Here is a 22,023-nt window from a genome sequence, read left to right as displayed (position 1 = left end):
AAGCTACTTTTTATTAATTATAATCTAACCTCATACGTCAAATAGTCGTTAATAGAGATAAAATAATAATCTAACAGTATAATATATACCCCACATATTTATTATGGGTACACAATTTTCGTATACGGTTATGAAAGATTAAGGACACAAATAAATTATTTTATTATTAGGTATATATTATGTATTTAACTTATGTTGTTCATTTATGTTTCACTCACGTAGTTAGATTTTTCTCGTCCTCGTCTATGTATACTAATATTGTAAATGCGAAAGTAACTCTGTCTGCCTGATACGCTTTCACGGCTAGGACACTGAACCATCCTTCCAACTTCTTCCTCTTTTACATACGGGCGAACATGCGAAGTACAGGGCGAATATTAGTATATATCTATATAAATATACATATATCAACAAAATATCAGTAAATAAATGAGAACATATTTTAAGTAATAAGCCAGATAATTGTTTTTTGCAAAATCTCGCTGCCATTTGCTATTATATTTTTACAAATTTATGCAAACGACTGACGCATAATGCCGAAATCCCTCAATCGACCTAAAGTTTTATTTTATCTATAATACCTATTCTGTCAATTACATATTTAGAAAAAAGTTTTACCCGGTTTACCATTACTTTTTTTACTTTCGTAGAACCACACCGAACCAGCCAATACTTGAGTAGCTGACGGTCGGTACATTCATTAGTTGTAAGTGCTGTAATTATCGAGCCGTTATACTTTGCCGTCATACCGTGACTTGTAAAATAACTTGTTCACTTGCAACGCTTCCTTGCAAGACTATAGTCTGTAAGTCCTTACAGCAACGTCAGTTTAAAACTTCGAAAATATTTTTTTACTACGGGACAAAACACAGACAAAACGAGGCAACATTAACGTATTAAAATTAATTTGAAAGATAAATGATAATCAAGATCTATTCAAAATATATATTTAGAAAACCAGTAAGGAACCTTTTAAATGTAACAAATATGAAAAGGGCCTTGAGAGTAATAATGGTATTTGTGGTCTCGGTGACTGGAACTTATAAATTCGAGAAACAGTTGAAATAAATATATATCTAACAATGAAATATGAGTCACGGCAAATAATGAAATAAACTTTTGTTTTGTGAAGTAAAAAGCTTAGATCAACAATTATAACGCTTTCGATTTTTTATTCAATCATAGTTGTGGTTTGAGAATAAGGATTGAATTACTGTGCATATCTGTTATGGAGACAAAATATAAAAAAAATCTGTCTGGTGTTTAATCACAAGCATTTGATATGCAAGCTATTCATTATTGATGACATGATTAGAATCAATTGACAATTACATTTTATTTTATAACCCAACCGTATTGATTTTTGTTTATTAGGGATTCATACAAAAACTACTAACTGGGTTATTGATAGATGTATTGTAGTCTTGGGTTTTAGGGCGAATAAAGGCAATATAGTGTAGTTTATGAAATATTGTTTATTATGCCAATGTTGGTTAAAATAACGCGTTCGGTTTGGGCGCCGTTGAAATAAATTAACATTAAGTACTTTAATTTATTTACCGTTTAGAAATGAGGATTTTTTGGATGAACTGTGCATTAAAATGAAAAAATAATAGTATAATTATTAGCATAAGAAGTGAACAATTTCATAGAAAATCAAATAATTTATAATTTAGTTTAAAATTTAGTTGCATAACAATAATAGTCTATACATATATATACACAATAAAAACGCACAAGCCGAAAATTTTAAATTAAAACTTGTAAAATACTTCTCGATACTTATTGTATTTTGAGTTTTTCTTATATTTTATTTGAAAAAACATCAAGAAGGTAAAGCTTTAAGTTTACGTTCGACGTCGGGACGTGAAGGTAATTAAATATAAGTATAAAATTATTAAAAAAATAAAGAAGCTTTATTATATAATTTAGGTATATTGATACAACGACGAACAATATACGAGATGCTAAGATTAATTTATTGTCATTAATCATATTCGTCTGGCCGTGACCGCCTGTGCCTGCTCTTCATGATGAAATAAGATAATTTACGTATAAATTTTGATGTAATTAGTTTTTAGTCGATTTTGAGCTCACATATACATCTGTAAAAGCAATTGTTAAATAATAAACATTTCTTATTATGTTTTAATTGAATTCAAGCCACATTTAATCAAGTCATACATTGTCAACGTTATCATCTACATGATTCTCTATACGTATCAAGACTGATAGTCGACAACGCACTACAAGCAAATTATCGTTGCTCCACACTGTCATAGTTCAGTTTCGATCGAATATCCGAGTAAGTCGGACAAGGCTAATTTTGTCACTTTAACATTTAATGTTTCGATATTTTTACATTTTAATATTTAGTTTTATTTAAATAGAAACATGGAAATTTTGAATGCCGATGAAGAAATCAGCGATATGGCAACGGAATTAGTTTTTTACGTAAACGGAAAGAAGGTATGTATCTTAATGTGATAAATTTTATCAATTAGTCTTTTCGACAGTTATAACGAGATATCTATTGTCGGAGTTCGGCTATTTATAGATATTTTTAATGCAACCATAAAAAATACCCACTACGTTTATTTTGTATTACCTACGTAATCAATTTCGAACTTTTATTTTTAATAATTAGCAAAATCCAAAAATACAATTAATGATTTTTTTATTTTATATGACATAATTGTAAACTGTAATTATGTCATATAAAATAAAAAAATCACTGTCGGAGTTCGGCTATTTATAGATATTTTTAATGCAACCATAAAAAATACCCACTACGTTTATTTTGTATTACCTACGTAATCAATTTCGAACTTTTATTTTTAATAATTAGCAAAATCCAAAAATACAATTAATGATTTTTTTATTTTATATGACATAATTGTAAACTGTAAACTGTTTTATCGGACACAGGAATAAGTAGACAAAGTTTTTCTCATAAAATCCAAAAAACTTGTTATAGGTTCATTCATTATCTGGACCTGTATTTTAGATTACTGTAACCTACTCGTTTACTGTTAAGTGTAACGGTTAAGCTGTTTTAAGTAACACGAGATCACCATGTGGTTAATATCTTGTTAAGAAAAAAAAACAATAACGTTTTTACAGATGACGTTTAAATCGAAATACATGTATTAACATATATAATCGTTTATATGTATAAGTATATAAATAAATTGTGCAGTATAATTTCAAGATAAGTACTTTCTTGTTATCTAATAAATCATAAGTGGAACAATATATATCATAATAAATATTGTATAAGACTGATGCAATAAAAATATCACCTTTGTTTTTGTGTCGTACAACAAATCGAAATGACGAATTACCACTTGTGACCATTTTGTTATTTTTATTTTATTTTTATAGATTAGGTAGGCGGACGAGCATATCGACCTGATTGTAAATGGTCACCAACGCCCATCGTTAACCATCGCTTACATCGCCAATGCGCCACCAATGTTGGAAACCCTTCAAACCGCAATACAACAATACCAAGTACTTCTGTTTTGCGATAGAATATCTGATGAGTGGGTGGTATCTACCCAGACGAGCTTGCACAAAGCCCTACCACAAGTAAAATATATTAACATGGACATAGTTTAATTGTTAATTGGACCTTGCTAAAAAGTCAATATTTAAAAAAAACTTGAATATCATAAAACAAAATTTAACGGTAAATACAAATTATATAAAAATGTGTGTTGTGATTAAGTTATGAAAGATACTTAATGTTAATGATACTTTGACTCAATAGCTATTTAATGACGGCGTGCTCAATGTTTATTTGAATAACTAGCTGTTGCCGCGGCTTCGCTCGCGCGTAAGTATAACTAAAAAATTAATGGTTTTAAAGAACGTGATTTTAAAACATGAAATGTCATTCTGGTTATAAAAAAAGTATATTACAGCGTTTTTTTTTTATTATTTTAGATTGATGATTATTTTTTTAATAATCAACAGTGAACTTACAGTGAATGAAATGAAATGGGTTGAAACAAAATGTATTTTATGCATGTCTTTCGATCTAAGTTGACGTAGCTCAAATGCTCAATGCCGGTCATTCATATACGCCGTTGGATATAGTTAGCTGTTAAAGAGCATGCGTACAAATATTTATTTATTCTTAAATATTCAGGTTAAACAAAACTGTTTTAATTCACTGAAAATAATATTTATAATTAATAATCCTAGCACCCCTTTGTAAACGACTCGCGGTGTTTCCTTTTTATATGCCGAGATGGCCCAGTGATAAGAGCACGTGAATCTTAACAAATGATCGTGGGTTCAAATCCGGGCAAGCACCACGGAATTTTTATGTGCTTAATTTGTGATTATAATTCACCTCGTACTTTACGGTGAGAGAAAATATCGTGAGGAAACCTGCATGTGTCTAATTTGACTGAAATTCTGCCATATGTGTATTCCACCAACCCGCATTGGAGCAGCATGGTGGAATAAGCTCCAAACTTCCTCTCAAAAAGAGGAGAGGCAGCAGTGGGACATTCACAGACTGTTACGGAACCTTGAAATACTTCTTATAATAATTCAGTTAATTTAATTTATAATTTTTAGCTGTTTCAAAGATTAGCCTGGAGAAACAGACATACAGACTTACAAAAGCTTAAAAAAATATTGTATTGGCTTTGGTAAATCGTAAATAACCATATTAACTTTAACAATTTAGGATTATACTACGATTTCTCATGAGATATTTGTGCTTTTGTAACTTGGTGGTAGGGCTTTGTATATTAGTATTGATGTGATACGGTTTGAAGGTTGAGTAAGCCAGTGTAATTACATGCAGAAGGAACATAACATTTTAGTTCTCAACGTTGGTGGCGCATTGATGATGTACGGAATGGTTAATATTTGTACATCGCCAATGTCTATGGGCGGTGGTGATCGCTTATCAACAGATGACCCATTTGCCCGTACGTCTACCTAATAAAATAAAACAGAACGAAAATAAAGTAATGTCGAAAAAAATGTAAACAGGATCGAATTGTATACAGATAAATTGGTAGGTCTATACACTTGTCTATACTTCTAACTAGGTATTTCTTAAATGAACTCCTAGGGTTTATTTTTTTTGCGTTTCTTTGTAATACAAATCTGTCCCATGAAATATGAAATGACGTTAATCTGTTGTTACTTTAAAGACAAGCGTGGGTTTCTGTGGATACATTCCGTTGTAAAGAAGTAAAACAAAATAAACTATGCAGCGATAACCATGAATTTTATTAAAGTATAGAATTATTGTGTATTGACAAATACTTGTTATTATAACAAAATGACATAAGTATTATGAAACATAATGTAAGAATTGACTTCAATATTACGTCAAACAATCTTCTATATATATTAAACGAAAGCGGACTGACTGACTTATTGATATATACAACGCAGAGCCCAAACGACTGGGGTAAGCACTAAGAAAGGATTTTTGAAAATTTAACTCCTAAGGAAAGTTAGAAATTCTAAATTATGACGTGAGCGACGCCGCTCACTGGGTGAAATCAAATAATAAACAAATCACTGGGTGTAATATAAATTGACAATAAATAAACTGTTTTTCTTATAAAATAACTTATAAATTATTTACTATGTCACTTGGTAAGTAAATGAAAATTATAATTATATTTAACATATTGTTTTAAAGTAATAATTATAATATGAACAGTTAATTTGTATTATAAAGCTAGAAAGAATCAACGGTTAAATCCATAGAGTGAATCTATAGCAACATCCAGTCGTTTTAAATAATTCTTTTTGCGTTAAGTAGCCTGATCATAAGGAAGTATATATTATTACATTAAGAATATATTGCTTCCGTGCTTCACACACGAACGAACATGTTACGAACCATAAGAAGTATCTCAAGACATAAATCAAGTCAAGAAATATGGGAAAAATTATGAAACATGCTTGGTTAATTATAATTCCAGATTTCATACAGGCGCAACAGTGGGACATAGCTAAATTTGTTATCATATACAAATTTTTATGTACATAAATACACGTTAAGTTAATGCCAAGGTAATATAAAACACATACATAGAGATTAGTCGGTTAACCTCATTTATAACATTGTTAATATTTATTTTTAATAACTATTAAGAAATTACTTATATATTTTAGTCCTAGTAATTTATTTATGAAGACATTTGTAGACTTATCTTATCTTGTCCTTACAAAATTTAGATTGTATAAATATTTTAAAAATACATCATACTTTTTCCGTTTGCTTATGATTTCGTCAGAAGTATAACATAATAAACCTCTATACATGACTGGTAAAAAGTGTACAGTATAGTCACTAAGCGACTGTTAGCTACTAAATAATATTCAACGACATGACCCGTGCGATAAATCGTGCCCCCTAGATGTTGCAATAAAAACATCCACGTTATAGGTACCGAAAGTTAATAAATAAACAAAGCTATTGAAGAATATATATGATTTATGTAACTTTAGTTACTACTGGTAGTCATTTCAGATTCACTCAACTGATTCAATTGATATTTTGCTTTCTTTTTATAAAAGTTATTCATATTCATTTATCTATGAAGAAACGTAGTGTAGGACGCCCTGTGACAAGATGGGCCGACGATTTAAAAAAGGTGGCAGGTTCGGGATGGATGCGGACTGCCCAAGATCGGGGTGGTTGGCGTTCTATGGGGGAGGCTTTCGTCCAGCAGTGGACGGCAAAAGGCTGAAAAAATAAAAAAAAAAATGAAGAAATAGTAAATTAAAGAATTATCTACAATATTTTTATGATTAGAAAATTAATTAGGCAGGTAACCATAAGTTATCATAATGTTGTTAGATAATAAAAGTTAAATAAATGAGAAAAGTTTTTTTAGCCTCCAAACTTATTGGCAAAATTAACCAAATTAGCATGACATTTTTTAATTCAGTGTTTATTATTTTTCCTAATAAACGATAAAAATTATTCATAAGGTGATAGAACCAAATCCTGACCCCGAATGGACTTTGTTATGGTATTTACGGAAAAAGTTACGTCTCACTGGGACCAAGCTAGGCTGCGCAGAAGGCGGCTGCGGCGCATGCACTGTTATGATCTCCAAATACATTCGTAGAGAAAAGAAAATAATGTATCCTTTGAAATATTAACTTTCAACAGTAAAAATCACGAAGTTAGTTTTTATGTGATAATTTATTAGGTTTAAATTTTCAGAGGAGTAAAATAGTCTAAACAAATAAATGCAATTTATAATAATACTAATAATTGCAAATAAATTTTGTTTATCTTACAAAATAGATATTTATTATTATTTTCTTATAGCTGAACTCAGACATTTAGCGATTAACGCATGTTTAGCACCAGTTTGCGCCATGCATGGATTGGCTGTTACAACAATAGAAGGAATTGGCTCCACTAAAACTAAACTTCACCCAGTTCAGGAAAGACTTGCTAAAGCACATGGTTCTCAATGTGGTTTTTGCACACCAGGAATTGTAATGTCAATGTATAGTTTGCTTAGAAGTTATAATAAACTTAAATACTCAGATATGGAAGTAGCGCTTCAAGGCAATTTATGTAGATGCACAGGTTATCGAGCTATAATAGAAGGATACAAGACGTTCATTGAAGATTGGGAAACACACCGAATTACAAATGGTAACTCAGAGCAATCTAGCAATGGGGTATGTGCAATGGGAAAAGACTGTTGCAAGAATAAAAAAGACGACAGTGAAACTGAATTTATATTTGAAAAATCCTCATTTTTACCGTACGATCCAAGTCAGGAACCTATATTTCCACCCGAACTCAAACTGTCATCCGTTTTTGACGAACAGTATTTAATATACCGTGGTGAAAAAACTGTATGGTTCAGACCTACAACACTTGAACAAATATTAAAATTGAAAGAACAATATCCAGAGGCAAAAATAGTAGTTGGAAATACAGAAGTCGGCGTAGAAGTGAAATTTAAACACTTTGTTTACCCAGTCATAATTATGCCTAATTGTGTATCGGAAATGAATACTGTTTTAGAAACAGAAACAGGACTTGTAGTTGGGGCAGCTGTAACACTGATGGAAATGGAAAATGTTTTTAAAAAATACATTGATACTTTACCTAAATATAAAACAAGAACACTTAAAACAATAATAGATATGTTAAATTGGTTTGCTGGTAAGCAGATAAGAAATGTTGCAGCAATTGGCGGAAACATAATGACCGGTAGCCCGATATCAGATTTGAACCCAATTTTAATGTCATTAAAGGTAAAACTCAATCTATCAAGTCATGTAGATGGCCCGCGGTCTGTTTTAATGGATGAGTCTTTCTTTACTGGCTACAGAAAAAATGTTGTTAAACCTAACGAAATCTTGCTTTCCGTCGAAATCCCATATTCAAATCAGTATCAATTTGTTAAAGCGTATAAACAGGCAAAGCGACGTGAAGACGATATTTCAATTGTAACAGCTGCAATTAATGTTGAATTTGAAAACGATACAAATATAATAAAAAATATTAATTTGGCTTTCGGTGGAATGGCGCCAGTAACAAAGATAGCGTCAAAATCTAGTCAAGCTTTAAAAGGCTTAAAGTGGTCAGAAGAAATGGTTGATAAAACCTTTACATATTTGTTGGATGAATTGACACTTAGTCCATCAGCGCCAGGTGGAAACGTACTTTATAGAAGAGCCTTAACTATGAGTTTATTTTTAAAAGGCTATTTAGCAATTGCCAAAGAAATGTCTGAAAGTTATATCCACGAAGATCTTATTACGCCGTATCATAGTAGCGGAGCTGAACAATTTCATGGTAGTGTACCCAAGAGTTCCCAATATTTTGAACTAATTGGCGATAAACAAATTAAAAGTGATGCAGTCGGTAGACCTATAACACATGTATCAGCACTAAAGCAGGTAACGGGTGAAGCTATATACTGTGATGATATGCCGACAGCAGAAGGTGAATTATATCTATCATTTGTTCTTAGTTCAAAAGCTCACGCGAAATTAGTATCAGTTGATCCAAGTGAAGCGTTGAGACAACCAGGTGTAATGGCATTTTTTTCTGCTAAAGACTTGACTGAAGAACAAAATGCAATTGGTCCTATTTTCCACGATGAAGAGCTATTTGCAAGCAAAAAAGTAATTAGTCAAGGTCAAACAATTGGCGTTATCGTAGCTAAAGATCAACAAACAGCACAGGCTGCTGCTCGGAAAGTTCGAATCGAATATGAGGAATTAGAACCAATTATAGTTACAATAGAGGATGCTATAAAGCACAAATCTTTTTACAAACAGTTTCCGAAAACAATACAGTCAGGAGATGTAAAGCCTATCTTTGATGACCCAAATAATATAATAATAGAAGGAGAATGTAGAATGGGTGGTCAAGAGCATTTTTATTTAGAAACCCACGCAGCGTTTGCGATTCCAAAAAAAGAAGATAACGAATTAGAGATATTTTGTTCCAGTCAACATCCATCAGAAATTGTGGTAATTATATATTTTATAAATATAATGAATATAATAATTAAATAAACACTAGTTATATAGTAAATAGATGACACTAATAAATATCAATATAGGTTTAGTTTTTGTGAAATAAAGTAAGCAGTATATTAAAAACAAAACAACTTAAATTTCGTTATAATTATGTAGTTAACATTTATTTTCAACATTTGAGTAAATTTAAAAAAAAATATATGAAATATTCCTTAGAATCATTTTAATGTTTTAGAAATTAACCAGCCATATACTTCATGTACCAATGAACAGAATAGTAGCCCGTGTTAAACGTATGGGAGGTGGATTTGGGGGCAAGGAATCGAGGGGTATGCTAGTCGCATTACCGGTGGCTTTTGCCGCCCACAAACTGCAACAACCCGTACGTTGTATGCTAGATCGAGATGAAGATATGCAAATGTCTGGAACGAGACATCCTTTTCTAATTAAATATAAGGTAGCGGTCACTAAAGAAGGGAAAATAATGGCTGCAGATTGCAATATATATAACAATGCCGGTTACTCTATCGATCTTTCTGGACCCGTAAGTAAAACTTTTTGATTTTTTATAATAAAATGATTCGTCGTATTGTGTTTATAATGATGAAATTATTTATTACAGGTCGTTGAAAGATCAATGTTCCATTTTCAAAATGCTTATTATATACCCAATAGCAAGGTAACTGGCCACGTATGCAAAACTAATTTACCTTCGAATACTGCATTTCGCGGGTTTGGTGGTCCACAAGGAATGTTTGGAGCTGAAAATATGATATGGGACATTGCTAATAAGTTAAATAAGACTCCAGAGGAAATTAGGAGAATTAATTTATATCGTGAAAATTTGACGACTCATTACGGACAGGTTTTAACACACTGTACGTTGCAAAGATGTTGGGACGAGTGTGTCGATAAAAGTGATTTGGCGGAAAGAAAAAGAAATATCGATAACTTTAATAAGTAAATTTCTTTATTTTGATTTTTTTTACATAGTAAAATTTTATGTTATTAAAACCAAATTGATATCAATAAATAAAATGATTTTATTTTCAGACAACACCGATGGCGCAAACGGGGCATCTCATTAATCCCAACAATGTTTGGGATAGCTTTCACAGAAAAATTGTTAAATCAAGCTGGTGCTCTAGTTTTGATATACACTGATGGTTCTGTTCTCTTGTCTCACGGAGGAACAGAGATGGGTCAGGGCTTGCATACGAAAATGATACAAGTTGCGTCCCGTGCCCTCGGTATTGATGTTTCAAAGATTCATATAAGTGAAACGGCTACGGATAAAGTACCCAACACATCTGCCACTGCAGCTAGCGCTGGGTCAGATCTTAATGGGATGGCTGTTCTCGAAGCCTGTCAAAGATTAGTTAAACGGCTTCAGCCTTACAAAGACAAGAATCCTGATGGAAAATGGGAAGATTGGGTTTCCGCAGCGTACGTTGACAGAGTAAGTTTGTCCGCTACAGGATTTTATGCCACACCCGATATAGGATACAATTTTAAAACAAACACAGGAAAAGCTTTCAATTATTATACATTTGGAGTAGCATGCACCGAAGTTGAAATCGATTGCCTTAGTGGAGACCACCAAGTTATAAGAACTGATATTGTTATGGATTTAGGAGAAAGTATAAATCCAGCTATTGATATTGGTCAAATAGAAGGAGCTTTTATTCAAGGCTATGGACTTTTCACAATGGAGGAGCTAATTTATTCTCCTACTGGAACACTATACTCACGAGGTCCTGGTGCTTACAAAATCCCAGGGTTCGGTGATATTCCACAAGAATTTAACGTTTCCTTATTGAAAGGAGCGCCAAACCCAAGAGCAGTATATTCTTCAAAAGTAAGTAACATTATAAAGTATAGGATCTTTTGTTAAAATCAAAATATAATTTATAAATATTATATATATGCTATGGCTTACATACCTGTATGATGTATTATAGGCGGTTGGTGAGCCTCCTCTCTTTCTGGCGAGCTCTGCATTCTTCGCGATAAAAGAAGCTATTCGAGCAGCACGTGCTGATGCTGGGGTGCCTTTAGATTTCTACCTCGAGTCACCAGCTACATCTTCACGTATACGCATGGCCTGCGAAGATCATATTACTAAAAGGGTAAATTTTATACCTGTTTACTATGTATACAAGAATAATAATAAACACAGTTAAAAATAGGATTTGATATCAAAGTGATTTAGTGGAAAGAAAACCATATAGAGCCAAAACTCGATGGGAAGTCCATTATTTACTAAAGAGTTCCACTATTCACTTTCTGGTTACATAATCAGGCTTGATGGTAACAAATTATATTGTTATCCGTATTAAATATATGACTGCAGTTTTAACACCACACAACTATTAGCAGTTAATTAAAATCGACTTCCTAAATTTGAACATGCTGACTTTGATAAAAAAAGTGAAGCTTAATCTAAAGCTTCCAAAAATGTGTATTGTTTAAAAAAAAAAAAATTTATTAATATTCCTTCTATTTCAGATTCCTCGACTGCAGCCAGACACCTATGTACCATGGAATGTTGTTCCTTAATTTTATTAGTGTTAATATAATATTAATTACAATATTAACTCATATGAATTGTTATATTCAACACATTCTGGTTGTGTTTAATTACGTATTTTGTTTTAAGTGTATAATAAAAAGCTATCATATAGATGTATTAAGTAAAGGGTTAATAAAAGTGCCATATATAAATAAAAATTATTTATTTAAATTCGTTTCTAATACAGGCTAATAAACGACAAAGTTAATACAATAAATTAAGATCGAGTCATCATTTGTCTGATATATATAATACAATAAGTAATAGTGATTTGTGTAACACAAACACTTTTTAAACATGTTCAAATAATGACCATTTGTATATAGAAATAATAATATGTCCTAAATTTGTTTATTCGTTTATCGTTGGCTACTCGTTAAGATGGTTGTAAATCAGAAATATATTTAAAAAGTAAAATATTTTCAATTTCGAAACTTATTATACAAATTAAGGTAAAAAATTTTTGGAAATTGGAAAGGATGTTTGATCACAGGCGTTATGATATTGTTGATGTACTGTCTATTTTTATAACAACAACAACAAATGATGAAACAAATATAATAAATAAACCCATTAAACATTGGCGTATTTTTCTATTAGCTTGTTCATTTATTCTGATATTTTACATTCAATAAAATATTTTTTGAATACAAAGCTTGTGTTTGAATTTGCAATTTCGTTTACGCTTTATTTGTTTTTTTAAAGAAACCATATATAATATGTTAGCTTTTAGGTGCAGGTATATACAGAGTAAGAACTCTTGCAAGTACGCCAAAGAACGACCTTAACGAAAATAAAGCTCAATTATAATTAAAAACGTTTCTAGCATTCAATGTAATAATTACTTTAAGCCGACAACATTTTCAAATATAAATTACTACGTTTATATTCAATCCTTATCTCGTTAAGTTCTTTATTGAGAAACATATAACGATAACAATTTATCTTGTTTTTCTCAAACGTCACATGTTTTCATATAGACTGATTGAAACATTATATTTCTGGTCATATATGGTTTTTTATTGGTGGAATTTTATTAAAAATTTAAATAAGGGGTTGGTACTGATTTCATGATAAATATTTATTATATATATGTATGGCATATGAGATATAATACTATACTTGTTATATCGGAGGGATATTTTAGCAATAGAAAGAATACATAGATACCCAATTTTAATGAAAACAAGACTAGACGCCTATACTATTCGTTTATTTTATACTTGTGCCGCGGTTTAGACTAATAATATACGCCTGTTCCATACAGTTTGCGATTTTGGTTGTCGTTTATGTTTATTGCTCCGTTTCTAAAAGGTTGTAATGTGAATTATGATAACCTAATAACCTTCTTGAATAAAATGTCTACAAAAAATATTTTTAGCTAAAGTTACGAACAGCTTCAAAGATATTTCAACTTTCTAATAATACAGTTTATAAATGAAAAAAAAAAATTTCTTTTTTAGAAAGTGACTCATGTAATTGGGGTCAACAAAAAAAAAACTACAAATATTGGCAAACGAAACTACAAATCTTCAATCGTCAATTAAACACTACACCATATTATACAATAATATTTTCCAGTGGAGTTATTGAATTCCTCACTTCTCACAACCCCAACCACCAATAACATATGATTTGGCTCAAACTTTAACGTTTAGGTAACATAATATTTTTATATTCCTTTCTCAGACTCGCTTGAACATCCTGAACCAGAACTCGGACCTGAAATCAAAGAGCAAAGGGGTAGTAATGTAAAATTTCCTATTACATTTTTGTTTTGAAACCAAATACATACTTGGTTGAGGTCAATTATTATTTTTTAACTAAATATCCGTTGTTACATTTTTTTTAATGATCGTGGAATTTTCAATCAAAACAATATATTGAGGTTTATTTAAACTCTACCTATGCTAAGTCGGACTTCGTAACACATTAAACAAAATATTGAGCTTTATTAGAGAAGGATTAACTGTTAAAGTATTTCAAGCAAAGCTCAAATAAATAGTGTACAACTATATCATACTATACTATAAATTAACTTATCAATAAAATTACAAATTGAAACTGTTCTTGATTAATGTACTACACTATTCCACTTAACTACTCATAACCAGCCCAGGATTTATGCCTAGGCCTACAAGGTAAAGGCCTAGGAGACCAGTCAGCAGAGAAAATAAATTTTTACTTCGAATTCATGATGAATATCAAAGATTATTCAAGATCTCGTCTAATGATATATCAAAGTCAAAGTTTTTTATTTATCTTTACTCATACTATGGTTGGAATATGTCATAGACTAATTTTAAATACCTGAGTGTCTGGAGTACCGTCGTGGTTGCTGTCGTCGGGTGGGACTGTCCGAGTTGTATTCCGTTTCAGTGTCGGGTGGTGCGTTTCGGGATCGTGACCCACGACCGTTGTACCTATGAATTATTTTATGTCGTATATTTCATGAATATATTGATACTAGATATATGCTAATACATTTCATTTTCAAGATTTTTTTTTTTAAAATAAGATTCTTTCTGCAATTACGATACATATAGACTTTTACAAGTACGTATGAATCGTCAAGCGCTACCACCGGTTTGGTATGTGGATTGTGCCGAGAAGAACCGGCGGGAAACTCAGGTTTTTTCTTTCTTGTTTAAATAAAAATTTGTTTCATATTGCATACACTTAATTAGTTCCTGATAGAGATCCAGCAAACATTCAGTTCACGCATTTTTATCAGACATATTATATTCAATTACAATTTGAAAGTATAAAAAAAAGTAATAGCATAAATAAAAATAAATATTTGTATTTTCATGTACGAAATACCGTATAAAATACCTCTTTGTGAACATATTATATAATGTTTTGAAATTTGATCAATTTACAGTAATTTTGTTTGAGATAAAATAATCTACCGAATGTAATATTGGATAGAACGCATATTTACTATTGGCATGCCATGAACACACTTGATTGTAATGCATTCCACATTTATACGAACCTTTCCGTAGATCTTCTCCGTTGACGAGGTGAATAGGGAGAGCGACTTGGTCTCGGCGAGTAGCGGCTCTCGGGAGAGTACCGCATGGGCTCGGGCGAGTAGCGTCTTACGGGTGAGTATCTGCTTTCTGGCGAGTAGCGGCTCTCTGGCGAGTACCGACTATCGGGCGAGTAGCGCCGCTCGCTGTATCTAATTTAAATAATGATAATTATGTTAATTATCTATAATATTACGTTTAACTTGTTGCAATGGATTTATCTATAAAGTTTAACGTTTCAATAAATGATTCAATATATATAATTCTGTAGTTTCTTTCGCTTTTCTTAATTTTATTTTAAAAATAATTTATTTTGAAGCCGTAAGTAGATTTTTGACAATCAATCAATAAGCAAGAGTAGAAAGAAAGATTTTGACTTTCACTTTGATAATGTATAAATTGTTTATATTTGGTACCTCGGAGGGTGCGGTGAAGGTAATCTGCCTAATGGCGGAGGCCGGGGCAGTGGTGGCAATAGTGGGGGTAGGAAAGCCAGAGGCGGCGGAAGAGCTGCAGGCAGACCCACCTCTGCTTCCAACGGGGATGCTACCTCTGTAAAGAGTTAATAATTTAGAAATTTATCATATTTAAAAATCTCAATCTCCTTTTTTCATTTAAAAGATGACATTAGATATTATCAATGTTAAATTGCGATTTCCTTCTGGGACAAGCGCTTAGAGGTTTAGAGGAGTATTTTTAAGAACTAGCTTAGTAAACTTTTGGATTTATGAAGGAGCAAAATGTACCAGTTATCGAAATTAAAATTAAGCCTAAGTCTTGCGGGTTAAAGGACTTTAGACTTGCACACGTTGACGGTCCCCTCGATTGTATATATGTATGTCATAGATGTCAAGCCGAGATGGCCCAGGGGTAAGAGCGCGTGAATCTTAACCGATGATCATGGGTTCAAACCCGGGCAAGCACCACTGAATTTTCATGTGCTTTATTTGTGGTTATAATTCATCTCGTGCTTTACGGTGAAGGAAAACATCGTGAGGAAACCTGCATGTGTCTAATATCACTGAAATTCAGCCACATGTGTATTCCACCAACCCGCATTGGTGCAGCGCGGTGGAATAAGCTCCAAAACCTTCTCCTCAAAAAGGGAGAGGAGGCGTTAGCCCAGCAGTGGGACATTCACGGGCCGTTACTATGTCATAGGTCCGGTACGCACGCGCGTGCGGCGAGAAGGCTCCGTCGGCGCGGCTGGCGGCGTGCAGCTTGCGGCGCAGCGCGGCGGCGTCGTCGCGCGCGGCGGCCGCGTCGCGCCGCGCGGCGCGCGCGTCGAGCCACGCGGCGTGCGCGCGCGCCTCCACCTCGCCCACCGCCGTGCGCCGCGCCGACTCCTGCTCCGCCAGCTCCAGCGTCAGCGCGTCGCATTTCTCCCTAGTACCGATACGAACACGTTACTCGCGCGCTGCCGACGACGTAGCATATTACATTATGTAAATATAAAAAAATTGAGACTTCTAATTCGGATGGACGTTTTGTAATGCTTAGGTTTTTAAAATTTGAATTTTTAATAACATCTAATCAATCACCTCTAAGTGTCTTCGTCTTTTGAGTATATCGAGATAAATAAATGCGGTTGTATTATTGTTCTAAATTAGTTGTGCTGCACACACACGATATATATATATATTAGATACGCGGGCGCAGCTACATCCTTTACCTATGCTAGTTCTGATATATCCTTACTTGTATCTTTGCACTTCTCGTTGCAGTGACTCCATTTTTTCTACAGTGCTTGCCGACTCTCCTTGTTTGCTGAACCATAATGCTTCTTTGGTATTCAATTCCCTAAAAATGAAAAACTAAACTTTAACTATATTTTGAATGATTTATTTCAAAATATTTTACTCATTTATATTAAATAATCGGTTAAAATGTGACTCATTTCAAATATTAAATATAATAAATATAAAACCCGATTTCTTACTTCATAAGTTCACTTTCTCGCTCCTGGAAGTATTTTCCTAGTACATCAAGCCTAGTCATAGCCTCCGAAGTTTGTTGTCTACATGTCTTGTATGACTCTTGAATAGTTGTAAGCTCTTCAGCAATATGAGTCCTCTCCTTGTGTTCTGTCTAAACAGCGATCTTTTATTTATAAATAAACGTTATATGAAGTAATTAAAAAATAAATTAGGTAAAATATCATCATTATCAGATAATAAAAATATCAAGAGATTCAATAGTTTAAAAAAAAAGTATGATGTAATTCATTTTATTTTAACTAGAATTTGTGGAAAAATGTTTATAATTCTGATGAATTTATTTTGCATATCAGGTTTCTTTTTGCTGTCTCAAGTATAAGATTTTTATTTCAAAGACGGTTTTCGATTTTTGTCATTTTTTTTTGTTATTATTCTTTAGATAATGAAGAGTCAAGAAAAATGTAATATAGGAAAGATTTAATTGTATTATTCAAACATTACCCAGTCAGTGTTGATAATATGTTTATTATAGCAATTATTTATATATTATTAATAATATACCTCATATTTGGCCATATATGCATTCTTTTCTTCTAATGCTTTAGATAATTTTGCTTTGATTTCTGTGTGATCTATCAGTGAAGTTACATCAGTATTAGACAATGAACCACTTTTTAATTCCTTTATGGCATCCTGGAATTGAAATATAATAAGGAAATTAGGTTCACCGACTGTGTAGAGTAAACAGTTCAATTCCTGTTAATTAATTAATATTATTTCAATCACTACAATATTAATATAATATTTGCTTTTAAATAATATGTATTTGTATATGGTATATTATTTGACAGCGAGCATTACATATTTTGTATGGGTTTATTTGCGCTTATAATTCATCCTAGGCTTGACAATGAGAAATTCATCACAAGGTAATGCTTCCACATGTATACAAATATGCTCTGGAGCAGGATTTTATAGATAAGCTAAATTTTCCTTAAAAGGATACAGGAGGCCTCCTCTCCTTCTCTGCCTTGCAGTAGGACAATTATATTTTTTTAGATTATATGCCTAAAAGTATTTTTTTACTTGGACATGGATGTAACAGTCAGAAAAAATATTTATCTTACTAACTTAATAGAAGCAATTAAAAATATTTAAAAACAAACTTACTTTAAGTGCTGCAATTTCATGTTTCTGTAATTCAATCTTGTTGTGAGCATCTGTCAAGTTTTGATTAAGTTCCTCCAGGTCTTTTTTTTGTTTTTTAAATTCTTCTAGTGCAGTTTCAGCTGATACATATTTTAATTGGAAATTATCTCTTTCTCTACTAACAGATACTAATTCCTCTTCAAATGCTTGTATTTTACCTGCAAGACACAAATATACAAAACACTTGCATAAAGGTGGCTTGCTTTTGGAATGCTATTGTTGATGAATATATTATTGTCCCCAATGTATCGTTAAGATATTAAATGTAGTTATAAAATATATTTCTTTAGTCAACTCTTAAGGATTAAGGTGGAGGATGAGACTTATTTAAACAAAACCACACAGCTGTATTATAAAATAATTATTCCTGTATGATATAGAATCACATACCGTTGAATTCTGCTATTTGCTCTTCAGAGTGGGCTCTTTCTGCTAAGAGTTCACTAAGAGTATTTTCTACTTCGCCCAAAGTATTTTGTAACTCTCCAGCTGTGTTTTCAGATACTCTTAATAATTTTTCGTTATCATCTAATGAATTTCGCAGTCTTTCATTGTTTTCTTTTAACTCTTGTATCTCTGCTTTCAATGATTGAACCATGTCATCCATGCCAAAGGAGCTGTCTTCAATGCCGGCCAACTTATTTTTAGTAGATGAGAGCTCCTCTTTAAGGATCTCACACTCCTGAAATACAATATTTGTATATTTTTTAAAAATATGTGGATAAAATATTTAAATCAAAAGCATTTTAACTTGATTCAATGAAATAATCTTGATAAGTAATGATGAAATTGATTGAGTGTTGAGTGATAATTTACTCATTACAATGATAATATAAATGAGACAAAAAAAATAAACAAAACTGACATATAAAAATGAAATGTATAATTTATTTGTATGAAGCAAATCAAAATTACCTTAGTAGAAAACAGCAATTCTCGCTGTAGATTGTTTATGTTACCTATGAGCCTACCATCTTGTCTTTTACTTTCTATGTAGTAGTAACCAAGAATAAACAAAACTACTGAGCCAGCTGTAGTTAAGAGGAAGGTGAGCAGTCGATTTGGTTTGTTTAGGCTTTCTCCATCACAGTACTCGTCTGTAAAGCATGTATCCCCTGGAATTAGAAAATATAATTCACACCATTGATACTTTCTATTGCAAAATCATAACAAACAGTAATTAAAATTATAGAATATGTATGTAATACAAATACAATCTTATCTTAAAGCTGAAATAATATTACTTAATACTTTTACAGAGTATAAGGTTGAGAAATCAGTCTATATTGTAAAATAAACATGTCTGAATTGAGTATTACATTATAAAATATACAAATAGAAAATATGGTTTGCTTACCAGCTGAAGGGAAGAGAGCATTTGATTGTTCTTTGCTACCCATGACGGAATTATATGTGTTAAAAAGATATTTTACAAATGAAAAACTTTCATGTGATGTTTCATCGATTTCGGGTTCTTTTACAAATTCTGGGTTAAAAATCGACTCAGGTGGAGGTGACTCAGTAGAGGGTGGCCACATATCAGCAATTGTTGTGTAAATACTTGATAGGAAATTTTCACTGTTCTCTTCGGTTTTAGGTGCCTCTGTTGTAGGAGTATTAAAAATTTCCTGTATTATGTTCTCAGTTGAAGTAGGATGGAAGTCGGAAACTTGTTCAGATGTTGTTAGAGATTTAGAATCCTTTGGATTTGAGTCTGGAATAGTTTCAGTTGAATATACTTCTTGCTGAGTAATCTCTGTGGTTTCCTCAACCGTACTTTGTGCTTCAGTTGTAGGGAAATTTAATAAATCTACCGATACTGATTGGACATTTTCATTATTTGCATTATCGACAGGAACATCAGCAGGAGTATTAATAGTAGTAAAAGTTGCTGGAATAGTCTCTGTGGTTAACTCTGGTGTAGTCTGTATAATTGGTAACAAAGGCACTTTATTGTCCATAGAAGTATCTTGAGTTGAGAGTTGTTCTACAGTTGGTTGTAAAGTTACTGTTTCTGATTGAATATTGATTTGAGGAGCGCCAGGCTCTCCATTCATATTAATCACATTATTAACTTTATTTGTTCCACTATCTAAAATTATATCTGGATTTGCTTCAGGCACTTGTGGTGTGTTTTCAGAAAGTTTGGGAATTATGACCGTATTGTCCTCTATATTATTCATTATATTAGAATTTTTAACAGACTGTTGTTTGGGTTCAATATTATTAATTATATTTGCTGGTAACATTAAATTTTGCTGATTAATATCATTAACATTCGATTTTGTTAAATCTGACTCTATGTAATCTACATTATCAGGCACTTTGACAGATTCCGCTGATACATTTTCCATATCACTTAACATTATTTTTTGTTGTTGCGGAGACGCCTTCTCCACTTGAATATCCGTACTCATTTTATTAAAAACTTGATTTATTGTCTCTATACTAGGTATTTGTGTTTTTTGATTTATGCTATTATTGCTTTCTTCTTGCAGATCATTCTGGACATCATTTGTCAATTTATTATTGGTATCAATATTCTGAACAGTTTCAGAGTTGTCTGTTTGAACTACCTCACTAGTTGACAAACTTTCTTGTTCTAAAACATCTGAAGATTTAGCTGAAGAGGAAGAACTTACAAGATTTTCATTTAAAAATGTTTCTATATTAGTTGGATTGGGAGTTTTTTCATTGTTAACATTATGCACAGGCTCCTGATTGAGTTGGTGGGTGGTTGATAAATCTCCTTGGTCTTGCAAAATTGGCACAGTATGTTCAGTAGGCAAAACTGTAGGTTCATTGATACCATCTTGCTGGGATGCAGGTGTGTCTATTGGAAAGATCGTAGTACCTTCAACTATTTCATGTGCTTGTTGCACCTTATCAGGTTTAACATTGGGCTGGTTTTTATCTCCTTCAATAGGCAAAATAAATTCAGGCTGTGCAATTATTTTATACTCTCTTAGAAATTTGGAGTTAACAAATCCTGATTGACCGTTTATATCGGCGTACCATATATCAGAATGAAGACCAGCTGATTTCATGTAAATAGTAGCATCAGATTTTATAGGAAATGACATTAAGTCGGGATCTGCGCTGTTATAATTAATTAAGGTTGTAGCTTTAGATATAGGTTCTGAAAGTGATTAAAATAAAATTGTTGTTACACAAAGTACATTAAATTTCGGAAATATTAACATAAACTAAACAGATTTTCATTACTTACTGCTACAATTTTCGTTGACACATTTTACTTTATCTGGTAATCTACAATGACTTGTCGAAATTAATAAAATTAAAAAAATAAATTTTAACACAATCATTTTTGCATTATTATTAACATTCAATTACTACACAATACTACACATAATTATTAAAATTCACTAGGACAAGACGGTAGGCCACATCATCTGTCAAGTCGGTATTTCTGACGTTCTGTTGTACGCATAATTATAAATAATTTGTTCTTTTAATAAACAGAAAAAGTAGGTTCGTTTATTGAACAAAAACGAAAGATATTTTTATTTTTTATGCTTTTTTGCTTCAAGGAGAAAGCAATAACATTTATTAGTATAGATTTAATTTAATTTTAATTTGTTTTTCTGTAAGTACAACGACTTGAAAAAACTTTAACAGATGTAACTATTTTATAACAACAAAACAAACGAAAAAAATATTTTACGACATCACAAATATGCATCCTATGAATCTTTTTACATGAAATGCAAATAACATTTCACCCATAGTGATGAAATAATGA

At 32.0% G+C, this 22,023-nt stretch overlaps 2 protein-coding genes across 3 annotated transcripts; one reads left to right on the top strand and one right to left on the bottom strand.

Moving 5' to 3' along the window:
* The first annotated feature begins 2,249 nt into the window (after positions 1–2,249).
* Positions 2,250–12,248, top strand: LOC126771035 (xanthine dehydrogenase). 2 transcript variants are annotated; one of them, XM_050490689.1, is made up of 9 exons: positions 2,250–2,305; positions 2,391–2,469; positions 6,979–7,133; positions 7,335–9,498; positions 9,743–10,051; positions 10,130–10,467; positions 10,561–11,365; positions 11,469–11,636; positions 12,016–12,248. In XM_050490689.1, the coding sequence occupies exons 2-9, from the start codon at positions 2,395–2,397 to the stop codon at positions 12,064–12,066; spliced, it is 4,065 nt and encodes a 1,354-aa protein (XP_050346646.1). In that variant the 5' UTR covers positions 2,250–2,305; positions 2,391–2,394; the 3' UTR covers positions 12,067–12,248. The 2 variants fall into 2 exon arrangements, with proteins under 2 accessions (XP_050346646.1, XP_050346645.1); XM_050490688.1 differs by having other exon boundaries at positions 2,283–2,469.
* Positions 12,226–21,685, bottom strand: LOC126771037 (transport and Golgi organization protein 1-like). The gene is made up of 13 exons (XM_050490692.1): positions 21,490–21,685; positions 19,618–21,399; positions 19,176–19,375; positions 18,651–18,942; positions 18,222–18,418; positions 17,613–17,744; positions 17,054–17,202; positions 16,813–16,914; positions 16,289–16,500; positions 15,531–15,666; positions 15,078–15,266; positions 14,390–14,502; positions 12,226–13,801 (listed from the first exon to the last, which is right to left on the bottom strand). Exons 1-13 carry the CDS (start codon positions 21,584–21,586, stop codon positions 13,752–13,754), a joined length of 3,651 nt encoding a protein of 1,216 aa, XP_050346649.1. The 5' UTR covers positions 21,587–21,685; the 3' UTR covers positions 12,226–13,751.
* Between the last annotated feature and the right edge of the window lie 338 nt (positions 21,686–22,023).

Source organism: Nymphalis io, chromosome 10 (assembly GCF_905147045.1).
Source record: "Nymphalis io chromosome 10, ilAglIoxx1.1, whole genome shotgun sequence".
In the NCBI taxonomy this organism is placed as follows: Eukaryota; Metazoa; Arthropoda; class Insecta; order Lepidoptera; family Nymphalidae; genus Nymphalis; species Nymphalis io.
This window is presented reverse-complemented; position numbering and strand designations above follow the sequence as displayed.